This window comes from Triticum urartu, chromosome 4 (genome assembly GCF_003073215.2).
Source record: "Triticum urartu cultivar G1812 chromosome 4, Tu2.1, whole genome shotgun sequence".
Lineage (NCBI taxonomy): Eukaryota > Viridiplantae > Streptophyta > Magnoliopsida > Poales > Poaceae > Triticum > Triticum urartu.
In genome coordinates this window covers 470,734,752-470,747,593 of record NC_053025.1, presented here as the reverse complement: position 1 = coordinate 470,747,593, position 12,842 = coordinate 470,734,752, and the positions used below count along the sequence as shown (strand labels likewise).

At 46.2% G+C, this 12,842-nt stretch overlaps 3 protein-coding genes and 1 non-coding gene across 4 annotated transcripts; 1 reads left to right on the top strand and 3 right to left on the bottom strand.

The window, feature by feature from the left end:
* Positions 1-469: 469 nt before the first annotated feature.
* TRNAR-UCG lies at positions 470-543 on the bottom strand. The gene has a single exon. It is a non-coding gene; the product is annotated as a tRNA-Arg (tRNA).
* A 101-nt stretch (positions 544-644) lies between these two features.
* LOC125552108 (UDP-glucuronic acid decarboxylase 1-like) lies at positions 645-3,611 on the top strand. The gene is made up of 7 exons (XM_048715586.1): positions 645-1,354; positions 1,567-1,714; positions 1,852-1,931; positions 2,618-2,701; positions 2,789-2,863; positions 2,990-3,082; positions 3,197-3,611. The coding sequence occupies exons 1-7, from the start codon at positions 785-787 to the stop codon at positions 3,386-3,388; spliced, it is 1,242 nt and encodes a 413-aa protein (XP_048571543.1). The 5' UTR covers positions 645-784; the 3' UTR covers positions 3,389-3,611.
* Positions 3,612-3,812: 201 nt separating this feature from the next.
* Positions 3,813-4,894, bottom strand: LOC125552109 (dirigent protein 25-like). Its single transcript, XM_048715587.1, has one exon. The coding sequence runs from the start codon at positions 4,854-4,856 to the stop codon at positions 4,008-4,010; it is 849 nt and encodes a 282-aa protein (XP_048571544.1). The 5' UTR covers positions 4,857-4,894; the 3' UTR covers positions 3,813-4,007.
* A 308-nt stretch (positions 4,895-5,202) lies between these two features.
* On the bottom strand, positions 5,203-11,999 carry LOC125552107. The gene is made up of 5 exons (XM_048715585.1): positions 11,602-11,999; positions 9,839-9,894; positions 6,802-8,775; positions 6,184-6,448; positions 5,203-6,101 (listed from the first exon to the last, which is right to left on the bottom strand). The coding sequence occupies exons 1-5, from the start codon at positions 11,702-11,704 to the stop codon at positions 5,464-5,466; spliced, it is 3,036 nt and encodes a 1,011-aa protein (XP_048571542.1). The 5' UTR covers positions 11,705-11,999; the 3' UTR covers positions 5,203-5,463.
* Positions 12,000-12,842: the final 843 nt, after the last annotated feature.

The window sequence follows — 12,842 nt, the reverse complement described above, 5'->3', positions numbered from 1 at the left end:
AATAGAAATCCCGTGTCCATGGGCTGGGATGCGAGGTTGATGGAGCAATTTTGAGGTGGTCCCACTCGTTAAGACGTCATCAAAGTAACGATAAATATGCTTTGCCCCCGTATTCGGGTATTTATGGGGCTGGGACCATGAGAGGATAGAAAAAAAAACCAAGTAGAATTAAGTAACCACGGAAATAGAAATCCCGTGTCCATGGGCTGAGATGCGAGGTTGATGGAGCATTTTTGAGGTGGTCCCACTCGTTAAGACGTCATCAAAGTAACGATAAATATGCTTTGCCCCCGTATTCGGGTATTTATGAGGCTGGGACCATGAGAGGATAGAAAAAAAATTGTTAAGCTTTGCCCCCGTATTCGGGTATTTATGAGGCTGGGACCATGAGAGGATAGAAAAAAAATTGTTAAAGTGACAGGGCGAAAATAAGTAACCACAAGAATAGAAATCCCATTTCAAAAAATATCGACCACAGTGGGAGTCGAACCCACGACCTTCTGATCCGAAGTCAGACGCGCTAATCCACTGCGCTATGCGGTCTTGAATGATATGTTCCACACTATACTGCTTTAGTAATGGAATATTAATGAATGAGTCGCTAATGTGCACAGGAGAAAGGGCAAAGAACGTTTCCACGCACGTGCGGCATCTGCGGGGAGCAGGCCACCGCAGCTTTCCACGCCCGCATCACACGTGCCGCCTCCTCAGTCCGCCCCCCTCACTCTCGCCTACTCCCTCCGCGCCCGCCGGCGAGCGGATCCGCCGCCGCCGCCGTCTGACCATGAAGCAGCTCCACCGCCAGCCCAGCCTCAGCAAGCAGCACCGCCCGCACCACCGCGCCTCCCTCTCCCGCTCCCTCGCCTCCTACCTCCTCCGCGAGCACCGCCTCCTCTTCGTCCTCCTCGGCTTCCTCCTCGCCTCCTCCTTCTTCCTCCTCTACCCCGCCCTCGCCCCGCACCCTATCTCCCTCTCCTCCGCCGCATACGCCGCCACCGCCACTTCTGCCATCAGAAACCCCCGCGTCTTCTCCTTCTCCACCGCCAACGCGTCGCCGCGCCGCCTCCCCGTCGGCGTCCGCAAAAAGCCCCTGCGGGTGGTCGTCACCGGCGGCGCCGGCTTCGTCGGCAGCCACCTCGTGGACAAGCTCCTCGCCCGCGGGGACAGCGTCATCGTCGTCGACAACTTCTTCACGGGCCACAAGGAAAACGTCGCGCACCACCTCGCCAACCCTCGCTTCGAGCTCATCCGCCACGATGTCGTCGAGCCCATCCTCCTCGAGGTCGACCAGATCTACCACCTCGCCTGCCCCGCCTCCCCCGTCCACTACAAATTCAACCCAATCAAGACCATCATATCCTTTTTTTCCATTTCCACTGTAAATGTTCGAGTTTGTTTGCTTTTATGTATTCAGTTGCGTATATAGAAAGGATTGCTTAAATACTAGTAGGTCAATAATGGCATAGGAAAATTGAAATGTTGTGCCTGCATTGCCAGAAAACCTAGAGTTTTCTGTAGTTTTTGTTTCGATACTGTTCCTAATAGGTTCCTTAACTAATAATGCACAAGACAAATGTGATGGGGACGTTGAACATGCTGGGACTGGCGAAGAGGGTCGGTGCCCGGTTCTTGCTCACCAGTACCAGTGAGGTGTATGGTGATCCTCTAGAGCATCCTCAGAAGGAGAGTTACTGGGGCCATGTCAATCCCATAGGTGTGCTCATTTTATCTGGAGGAGATAACATTTCTCATGCGCAACAAGCCAAATAGTACTATATTTCAACCACTGCCCGTTTCTGTCTGCCCACTCCACTGCATTTTGATATGTGCCATTTTTGTGGCAATGTGTAGGTGTAAGGAGTTGTTACGACGAGGGAAAGAGAACAGCAGAAACTCTGACCATGGATTACCATCGTGGTGCTGGCGTTGAGGTAAAGCTGCAGTTGCTGAATTGTGGTCTTAGTCAAACTATAGACTTCCTTGTTGGCAATGTCATGTGTTGCCTAAAATTAACTGCACGGCGCCCCTCAGCATATATTAATAGTGTGGCTCAAAGCTTGTTTTACGATCTGGTAAGATGTGCAATTAAACCAGGCAAAAATCATTATGTATCTACCCGCAAAAAAAATCATTATGTATCTGAGATGGTATTTATAGGTGATGTTTCAGTAATTTCCTTTTTGAGTAAGTGAACTTGAGAGGGCTCAAATGCCAAATATTGGACCCATGTGCTTCATGCTGTCTGTGTATGTTTATATGTACTACATTTTGGGCAATCATGAGCAAGAGAGATTGTGCCATGTGTTTGTCTCAAAATATATTTTTTGCCAGAAAAAAGTACCTTTGTGATGTTGGGAACTCATTACATGTAGCCGTTTTGAAGTAAAAACATACAGTAATGAGCGTAAAATTGACTGCTCTTAGTTTGAGTAGAAGGTCTTCTCTTGAGTTTTTAAAATGAATATTCAAGGTATTGCTTACATATTTTTAACTGGACGGAGTGAATCAAAGAGGGACAGTACATTTGGCAAGATTCTGCTTATGATCTGCTTTATCTGTGTTCCATTACTGTCTTACATATCTTAAATATCAAATTTGACAAGGGAACTTTCTTCAGGTTAGAATTGCTCGCATATTCAACACGTACGGCCCTCGTATGTGTTTAGATGATGGCCGGGTTGTTAGCAACTTTGTTGCACAGGTTTGTCTTAATTCATAGCTCTTATTCAAAAGGAGGACTACCATAGAAATTTGGCATTACCCAATATCCATTGTCTCTCATTTCCAGACTTTGCGAAAGCAGCCAATGACGGTTTATGGTGATGGAAAGCAAACAAGAAGCTTTCAATATGTTTCGGATTTGGTACTTGACTTGTTCATTTTTCCTTGTCTAAATGTGGAAGCAGCAATTTCTGTTTTGTTGTTCAAAACTGCATCAATGCCTTATGCATTCGAATCTTAAAAACTTTAACCATCTGTTAATTTGTAGGTTGATGGGTTGATAACTCTGATGGAAAATAAGTACATTGGACCTTTCAACTTGGGAAACCCTGGGGAGTTTACCATGTTGGAGCTTGCTCAGGTCTGACCTTGATACCGAAACTGACTGACCTCCACTTCTTGTTTAAACATAAAGTGGATATTTTTATACATTTTTTGCCTATGAGGAATAACGTTTCCGCACTATATTCCACAGGTAGTGAAAGAGACAATTGACCCAAGTGCGCGTGTTGAATTTAAACCCAACACCGCCGATGATCCGCACATGAGAAAACCTGACATCTCAAAGGCCAAATCTCTTCTCAATTGGGAGCCAAAAGTCTCTCTGAAGCAAGGCCTGCCACGCATGGTTTCGGACTTCCAGAAACGCATCTTGGATGAGAAATGAGGGGCAGGAGTTACCGAAGTCGGATCTGTATTATACTTCACACGGAGCGTTCTTTAGTGCCTTGGCAAGCTCGGCTGCAGGCGTATAGATTACAGATAGCTTACCCAGGATTCTTCTTCCATGCAACTCTTTAGTGACATGACATGCGTTACCTGATTTTAGTTTCATTGATACATAAGTTTTGTCTCGGAAATCAGAATCATGTGATCATGTTCTTGTCAACTCCTTAGGCTTTCAAAGTACATGAATAGAGAGTTTTTTATTATTTCTTTTTTGCTTAAATTCTAGTATCCTGGCACCCATTTGTTTTCTGTTTGTAGGAGCTCATGACACTCTGCTTTTCGTGTGGTTTATGTTCTGTAAGCTCATCCAAACAGTTAAGTTTTTCAGGATTTCATTTCATGTGACCCAGGAGGCCAGGACATCACAAATATACTTAGTTTTCTTCATAAAATATGCATAAATATACACTTAGTTCGCATTACATATAGGAGTATTATGGTAGTAAAATGCATAGGCCGTGAAATTCAGATTACAAATGTTGAGCGCGACGGCAGAGCATCATATAACCTGGAAGGACAAACACTTGGAATGTGGTAGCACTAGTTAGGGAAGCAGCTCAGGAGAGGTGAATGTCGAACTGGAGGAGGCCCTCGACGCCGTCGGCGGCGTGCTGGTCGCCGGGGTGCAGCGTGCGGATGGCGGCGAAGCCCTTGGCGGTCTCGTACTTCCCTGTGCCGCCAATGACGGCGATGCGGGACTCCGGCGCCGCCAACTGGTGCACCCCGAAGAAGCTGAGCGTGTCGCCGTGCACTTCGCCGCCGAACATGGCCGTCAGCACGACCGTCTTGCTGCTGCCGTCCTGCGAGCTCGCGACGTAGAACCCCTGCGCCCTGCCGACGGCCGCGGCGCCGAGCTCATGGCCCCCGGCGAGCTCCTCGTCCACGACGGTGGTCATGCCGAGGAGGAGGTTCTGGGTCTGGGGCGTGTCGCCACCGCCAGAACCGTTGACGGAGGGGATGGTGTTCTTGTAGCCGCCGTTGACGGCGTTTCCGTTGCTCTGGACGAGGCTGTCGTAGGGGACGACGTTGTTGCCGCTGGCCAGGCCGTCGGCGCTCGCCACCACCCCGGTCACCATGAGCGCCGACGTCTGCGACGAGGTGCCGAGGATGTCATGCATGAAGAACGTCAGGGGGCTGTCGCCGGCTCCTACGTTGGCCGTTGCACCAACGCCAGCGGCCGGAGCTACGCCAGCGGCGCCCGCGGCATTGGATGGCAAAGGCAACGCCGCCGTGGGCGCGGGGACCGGCACTACCTCTGGGTCGACAGGCGGGTCGGTCGGCCCCGGCAATGGATCGGTCTCTACCGGAGGCGCCGCGGGATGGTCGTTGAGGACGCGGCCCGCGAGTGCGCAGCTCGTCAGTGCAAGCGCGACCATCATGTAGATGTAGAGCGCCCCCTTGGCCATCTTGGCGCGTGCGCGGAGGAGACCGGGGAGTGCTGCTGGTGTGCATCGTTACGTGCATGTTAGCCAGATTTATATAGGGTTTTGGGTGTGCAAATCAAACGCACTGATCGACGTTGCAGGTGCAGGCCGCGACACACGGGTGGTGTGGAGTTGTTGCTCCGTACCTGAACCACTTGTGATATTGCCGTAGTTGCATAAGATTGCGTCCAAGGTGTCTAAAAGCTTGTCGGACAAACGAGGGATAGTTGGGGGGAGTGGGATGACTTCTATGCAATTTCCACATCCTAAGCCGCTGAAGAGCAACGACTAACATAAGCATCATTTCATGTAACACACATTCAAAACATACCAAACAAGGCAACTGCATGATTATCAACCAGTTCATACCAAAAATTCACATTTATACTCCATCTCCGCGCCCAAAATCCACTGGTTTTTCTCCAGTTGGGAGGGGAACCCTAGGCCACAGTTATTACAACTAATAGTTACAACCACATCCCTTCACCTGTCTCTGTCTGTATGATGATCCACTACAACGAACCTACGGCATCTCAGCTGCTCAAATGGCAATCGCTGCAAACCATGGAGCCACAAAAGCTACACCAGATTATCCTGTCCCCAGGAACTCAGCAATGGTTTCCACCACAAGATCCTTAAGCAACATCCTCTCCATCTCCCTCCCGACAAGATCGACGCCATCCTCAGAGCCATGCCGCTCGAAGTCCATCATCAGCGGGTCGCCCTGGTTACCGTCCATCTCTTGCCGTATCTCGAACACCCTCTGCCACACATCAACGACAAACCCCTCCTGATCCCACCTGGATGAGAACCTTCGCAGCAACCCCTTTGACCCATGATGCACCAGAGAGGCTATCAGATCTGCAATCACGGTGTTTGTGAGCTCAAACAGGAGCATCCTCTCCGACGCCGGCCATAGAATGAGGCTGCTGTACTTGTTCTCAAGTATATCATATATATCAGGGCCAGCAGGATATTCCGAAAAGCAGCGCACGTCGAGTAGCCCGTCCTGGAAAGCGTCATCAATGCCCAATAAGGTGAGCATATCAAGCACATACGAGAAATCTCGTTCTTCCTCATCCACGAAAGCATGGGGGGGTAGTATCTCCATTTCAGCAAGTGGCTCATCTGCCGAGGCAACCTCGTCGTCGCTCGCTGTAAGATGATCGGTGTCGTCTGCATCGTCTGTGGTCTCCGTCTTGAGAAGCTGAAGTTGCATTCGCAGTCCTGTAATATTACAGAAAGTCAAACTCAAGAGCTGAGAATTTAAAGGGAAGGTGAATAGGCAAAGAAAAACTCGACCACTTGCCTTGAAGATCGGCACTAATTTTCTCGAAATCTCCTGAGTAAACTTCTTCAGCATCCAAGGAAGATTCAAGAACAGACACTGGACTTGGCTGCTCATCAATGTTGGAGCTCACCGGAGATTCTGATCCTGTCGGGTGAATCCACGAGGCTTGATTGTCATTGTCAACACCATGATGGTGGTCAATCCCCACAGGAGATTCTGTTTCTGTTGGCGGATTAAACAGAGCTGCGTAAACATCATCCACATGATTTTCAATCCCCTCGGCCTGCAATAGAATACAATCAGAAGTTGGTAAACATGGCAAGCGATAAATCAATTGAGCTTCCAGAATTATCAAAGAGCTGAAAGACCTGGTTGAGGGAAACAAGAGGGGAGAAAAATGGGATGTACATGTAGTAATGTATAAAAAAAGGGCAGCCCGGCGCAGCCTTTCCCTACATTTCTGTAAGAGGCTGTTTCCAGGACTTGAACCCGTGACCTCATGGTCACAAGGCAGCAGCTTTACCACTGCGCCAAGGCTCCCCTTCATATAAATTAATGTATATCCACAGGAATTTATTAAGGATACAAGAAAAAAACTGCATAATAAGCTAAAATTAGATGGTACATGCGATATACCTGAGCCAGCAGATTGTCAAAATTAGGAACATGAAGGCAGAAATCAAATGCTGTCGATGGCTGTTGATGCATGTGCTGATTCAGTTTAGCAGGAGAAAGTGGTTCTTTATTCTGTTGAAAAACTGCAGAACTGGTATCCAGATGACGCACTCCATCTAATTCATGGCCAGAATTCACGGCATGTGCAAGTGTCTGTTCAGATGAATCTGGCATGTCAATAACATCTGGTGCTTCCTGAGAACTCACATGTATCTCATGGTCAATCATGGTTCTTCCCTCATCATCTGGGAGCACTTGATCTTCATCACCACGAAAAGGTGAACCTCCGACCAGGGATTTTCTTTGTCTACTATGACATGCGTACTCAGAATCATGGGGTCCTATTTTGAGAACATCTTTAAGCATAGAAAACTCATTTTGCCTACCCGTTCTTTTTCTGTTGCTCGACTTTTGAACTCCATGGTTAGAGAATGATGGAAGATATTTAGACCTTGCTGAACTGCTTGGAGCTACACCTCTCCAACCATCCTTGCTGCTGATGCCAAGAGGATTGCTACACGAGACTGGCACTCTGTTTCGCTGCAGTTCTCCCTTTGGACATTTCTGGTATGACATTGTTTGGGTAGCAACTTCTGATGTTTCCTCGTCAGAGAGAACAAACATGTCTCCAAGCACGCCGAAGCCATTATTCTCAGGTTCTTGATGCTGAAATTGATGCGCTATCTTCCATCTGCTAGAGAGCTGTTTCTTTGCTTCATTTATGACTGATGTGTCATTTGAATATGCTGGCGAAGTGTTGAAGGTGGGAGAAGCCCAACCGTCACATAATTCAGAAGACCTATGGACTCTCTCCGAATTCTTGACCTTAGCAAGAGATGACACAAACTGTGAGCTTTCATCTGACAAAATTGTGCTGGTGTCTGGTTGGAGAACACGGCCCCTAGCAGCTCTCATTTGTTTTGCACCCTCTCTAGCAATTTCTCTAGATCCCTTTTTTATATGGCCTGACGTTTCAGGATCGCCAGGGGATACTTGACACATGGACTCATCAGTATATGGACTCCACATGCCAGCACACTGGCATGCTGTGTGCCTTCTGTAATCAGAATGAGGGATTTCATGTGGTAGGCCGAAGGATCCTTCAAGGTCCTGAGCTTTCTCAAAGCATGGCTTCAGGACAACAATCCGTGTGGGACAAGCTCGTTTATCACTGATTTCCTGACTTGACCTTGATAGTTTCTGCCTCGATGAACCAGAGTCTTCTCTTGGGGATTGACTGGATAACTTAGTATGTGGTTTCCTCGTGGGGTATTTCACTTCATTTTGCTTGCGGAAAAAACTTTCTGTATCATTATCATGTGAACATATGTTGTCTGCATCAATAAATTGATTTCTTTTAGATGGCTTCAATATTGTAATGCAGTTTCCATTAGAGGAGGCAGAACCCAGATCGCGTTTTTCAAGAAATTCCAAAAGAAGATCCTTATTAGATACCAATGCATCAAGTGTCTCATTCAACTCTTCTGACATCTGAAGGGATTCATCTGTAGAAAGACGTTTTGCATCCATAAATTTGTGCCTTATGAAATCTAGATTAGCCTTCTCAGCTGCATCAAATCTGGAAGTTGTATTTCCATTTCTACCTCTTGGGCTTCGGTGTGCCTTTACTCCCATCACATCCATAACCTCAAAAACATCTTTGACCTCTGGCATCTCATCATTCTTTCTCCTCTGTGGAACATATCTATCATGAGAAATAAAAGATGGCGTCTTGTGTGCATGACTTCTGCTACTTCTGTGCTGGCTATGGGTCCCAGACGAGGTAGGGAGTGAATCAAGACCCATTAGTCTTCCTACAGCACCTGGTGAAGTATGCCTGGCATTGACATCTTTCAAGAACTCTTCATCTATTAGCTTTTTCATCGGTACACAGCTGGACTGTCTTGGTTTACTTTTCCTGATTTCCTCATCAAACTGAAAAAAAGTTAAACAATCAAATAACTGGGGCAAAAAAGTTTGATAGCAGAGGATAACTACAAAATTTTAGTGGATTTCTAAGGAGTTAAGCCACTTCTTTTGCAGATAGAAAGTTATGGCTAGCTATCTCCAAGCTATTCCAAGATAGTCACATATGGTAAAAATAGAAAAGGAACAAAATATGCACCCAAGATAGGTCACATAAGGTAAGCATATTTATCTTTATCTTTACTCTTATAAACATCTGAGTTCGTAGAGATCCGTTCACATTCACTGGCATTACCTCTTAATTCATTTGAAAATTATCACAGTTGTCATCCATTAAGTAGAGGTTATAAGTTATGTTTTGTTATATTGCAACAGTTGTTTAAATGATTGCTCCATCAGTCCCTTACATTGCAAGGCACAAGCATTTTGCTCTGGATAAAGAAAATACTAATACAGGTTGAAAGGATCATAAAATGATAGGTTTAGTAATTTTCACAAAATCAAGTACTTAATCCTTGAAAAATATGAATGTTGGGGTATTAAAAAGGAGAAAGATTAAGTCTCTTGGTAGGGATTTCTCATAGTTAAACGTTATAAATCGTGTATCTTGGCTTTCTAGAACAGTTGAATTTCTAACTTACCATGCTATTTTGTCACAAGTATACCTACATGGAATAGCAGAGCTATCGCTAGCTATAAGCTACGGCAAATAAGGAGTCCATTTGCAGCCATAGCGCCCGTCACTACTACAACAGAATAATCCTGCTATGGCCAACAGAATAACATGCACACATTTGAAGTAAACTCGATACTGCAGAGCGCACATCAATTGTTGATATTAGAGCAACACATGTAAACCAATTTAAGCTCTCCAGTTTCATATCAGAGGGTTATAGTTAGGCCCTGTTCGGAGTCACTCCAGCTCCGGGAGCGGAGTGGTGGAGTGGCGGGTCTCCAAACAGGGCCTTAGTATCACAGAAGAGAAAAGTGTGCATGTTTTAAGCTTTCTAGGTTAAATTGCGAACATACGTATCATATGATATAGCTCTTTAGCTAAACACGGGTCACTCACCAGAGTGTGGGAGAGTATCCCAGAGTTACTTGCTTGTTTCCTCGATGACCCAGCCCCTGGTTTAAAGAGAAAAGAGACAGTAAATAATTTGTATAGCAACGAAAATTGGCAGAAGAAGCAATATGATATCATGGCAAGAAGAAGAAACTTCATGTCAAACTAAATTTTCTGTGGGGAAAGGGAAAAACAAAGGCCACATAGAGAGGAGTCTTCAGCTCCAGTTCACTGTTTTACTAGATCCGGGAAACGATGGCATAGTAGGATGGAAATATACCTAGCACAAAATTACAAGCAAATATCTGGTAGAACAACAGCTCTTAAAAGAAAAGTACAAAGAGCTTCACCATGATGTCATTTCTTCGAATAGCTTCATGCAGTTTAATTTTTAAAAATATAAGAAAATAAAAAATCAGAAGAACCTGCTTGTGTAGAAACATCATCATAGTAAGTGTTGAACCCTGAGTAAAAATGTCTATGTGTGATGGGAGTAAAAATTATTGGACGGAGGGAGTAAAAATTAGTGTTTCATCGTATGGAGCACACAATATTTACTTTGATTCAAGAGTGGCAGATTGAATTTGTACCAACCTTACTACTACTTCTTTTAGAACAAACGGTCAATTCATTCAGCATCAGGTAACCAACACAGAATAAGTTACGGCTCTTCTACAGGCTCAGACAAATTCAAACAAAGATTCTCTTGGTGATTAGAATAAGAAGGCCAGTGGTTAGAATAAGAAGGCCACTTGGCCATGAACCTGCACGGCGTCCGTCCAGCTGACATGGGGACACAAAAGACCATAATTTAATGCTTTTGCTTACAATAAATATCCAGCAAATTACGGGCAAATGAGGTTTCTTTGCGTGATCTGGTGGGAATTGTCACATTTCCTCTACATGCCTCTAGGCTAGGGTGTAGGATCTTTAGGACCCACGCAGTCTACTACAGTTCATCCCAAAACAGTGAAGGACGGGGGAAACTGCATTTATCACACGTCTAGTTTAGGGGGTAGCTTTTGTCCTAGAACTCCCACGGAACATCAGTGTAACTTCAAATTAAAGAACAAGGAAGAAAGGAAGCAAGGAAAGATCTGTCCGCTACAGCCATTTGAAATTCGAAACAAGAATCTTCTCTCTCCCAATAAAGGCTTGACTAAGACCTAAAGTACATGAGAAAGTTATTATGTCCCCGTCCGTTTGCTTAAAACAACAGGGATGTATGTAAAAAAGAAAAGTGCACAATATTTTACTGATTGCTTTAAGGTATATCTCTCTACGAGCATACACTAATGGGAACCTACTCTTAATTATAAATTCTTCTGATTAGACAGCGAGCGCAGCCAAAGAAACGTCATTTTCAGTAATGATTAATCCGCGAAATCCTTTTAAATAAAACAAGAAAAAAGTGGGTAAAAACAGGGAATTTAATTCCGAAATATAAGCAAAACCTAAAGGAAATGGAGGATGCTAAATGTGCAAGCAAGCCCGAAGGTGCGGACGGAAGCACGAAAGAAGTAAAGCAATCCCCAATCTCTCTCTCGACGCGATAACACACGAGAGAGAACCAAAACCCCCTCAAAAACCTTCACCGTCAAGGATCAAACAAGGGACGCCCTGAACAAAATCAAGTACGGGATCTCTACCGTATGGCCTCCAAACGAAAAGAAAAGGCCAAAGAATTACGCACCCAGAAAAAAAAAGAAGGAACGATTACAAGAAACTACTACTAGTACGGAACGAGGCTGGACCAGGCAAGCACGGACCATGGTGATCGGCGGAGTAGTCCCCCGAAGGGGCCGCGTCCCACTCGAACGGCCCGCCGACCTCTCCCCTGCGCCTCGATCTGCTGCGGCCGACGCTCGCCATGGCCGGAGCGGCCCTGGAGCCCGGACTCGGACGGTGCGGCGGCGGCGGCGGCGACGGGGCAGCCGCTCATCCACCGCGGCTAGGGGCGCGGAGGCACGGAGCGCCGGCGTGAGCCACGCCGGCGAATCGATCTGCGTGCTCGTGCGCGTGGGAGGGAGGGAGGGAGGGCGAGGTGTGGGGGGAAACGCAACGGGCTTCCCTGTTTTTGTTTTTGCTCTGTGCCGCCGCTGCTCGCTAGCTGGAGTCTAACCACACGACCTGTTCCACTGGCTGTTGTTTGTATCTTGCGGTTTCAGTTTCTGCTACAGCTCTCACACGCCTCCTCTCTCTCTCTCTCTCTCTCTGGTCACGGCAGTTCTATCTCTATCTATCTCCGGGAATTAATTTCTGCATATTTTCACCCTTTTGAGATATTTGGCCCGTATTAATTATCGTATATCCTCCCCTTTATACACGATATTTGCCCGTATTAATTATCGTATATCTTCCCCTTTACGCGATATTTGCGTATCTTCGGTTGTGTCGGTTGAACCCTTCTTATCGTATTTTTTTCGTGACTACGCAAAGGTTGCGTATCTTTTCATTGATACTTCCTTCGTCCGGAAAATCTTGTCCCTCAAATGGATGTATCTAGCACCAAGTTAGTGCTAGATACATCCATTTGAGAAACTGCCTTGGGACAAAAAAATTCGAACGAAAGGAGTAGAAAGGAGAGTTTTACAGCATAAGATTGCATACACTCGCTAACGATGTGCATGTTAAGGCATGATAGAGAGTGCGGAGCAAACAAATGGATTTCTCATCCCCAACTAACTTTAGTCAACTCTCCAGGATGATGTTCTTGATCCCGGTGGCGCCCGCCCTAGCCCAAAGGAGATGTTGGTCTAAAATTTGAAAAACAGTGACAAGGCCGAAGTCATGCGATGTAACCCTAGACAAAGCCAAAAAAATGCACCAAGACCTCGAGGACCGTCTTGCAAAAGGAGTGTCAGAACACATGTGCCGAACGAGAACATCGACAATGATATTAGGGGTGACAGGCATTCGCAACAACAGGTCTTTAGGGAAAACCTCAACATTCCAACTTCTTCAAGTATTTGTGGCGGTGGCGCACACACAGTCGATGCAAGCAAACCTA

Coding starts and splice junctions, on each gene's coding strand:
- LOC125552109 (XM_048715587.1), bottom strand. CDS start 4,856: ATGGCCAAGGGGGCGCTCTACATCTACATGATGGTCGCGCTTGCACTG.
- LOC125552108 (XM_048715586.1), top strand. CDS start 785: ATGAAGCAGCTCCACCGCCAGCCCAGCCTCAGCAAGCAGCACCGCCCG. Junction 1,932..2,617: donor ATCGTGGTGCTGGCGTTGAG/GTAAAGCTGCAG, acceptor AACTTTCTTCAG/GTTAGAATTGCTCGCATATT. Junction 2,864..2,989: donor TTCAATATGTTTCGGATTTG/GTACTTGACTTG, acceptor GTTAATTTGTAG/GTTGATGGGTTGATAACTCT.
- LOC125552107 (XM_048715585.1), bottom strand. CDS start 11,704: ATGGCGAGCGTCGGCCGCAGCAGATCGAGGCGCAGGGGAGAGGTCGGC. Junction 8,776..9,838: donor GGATACTCTCCCACACTCTG/GTGAGTGACCCG, acceptor ACTTTTTTTCAG/TTTGATGAGGAAATCAGGAA. Junction 6,102..6,183: donor AATTAGTGCCGATCTTCAAG/GCAAGTGGTCGA, acceptor GTAATATTACAG/GACTGCGAATGCAACTTCAG.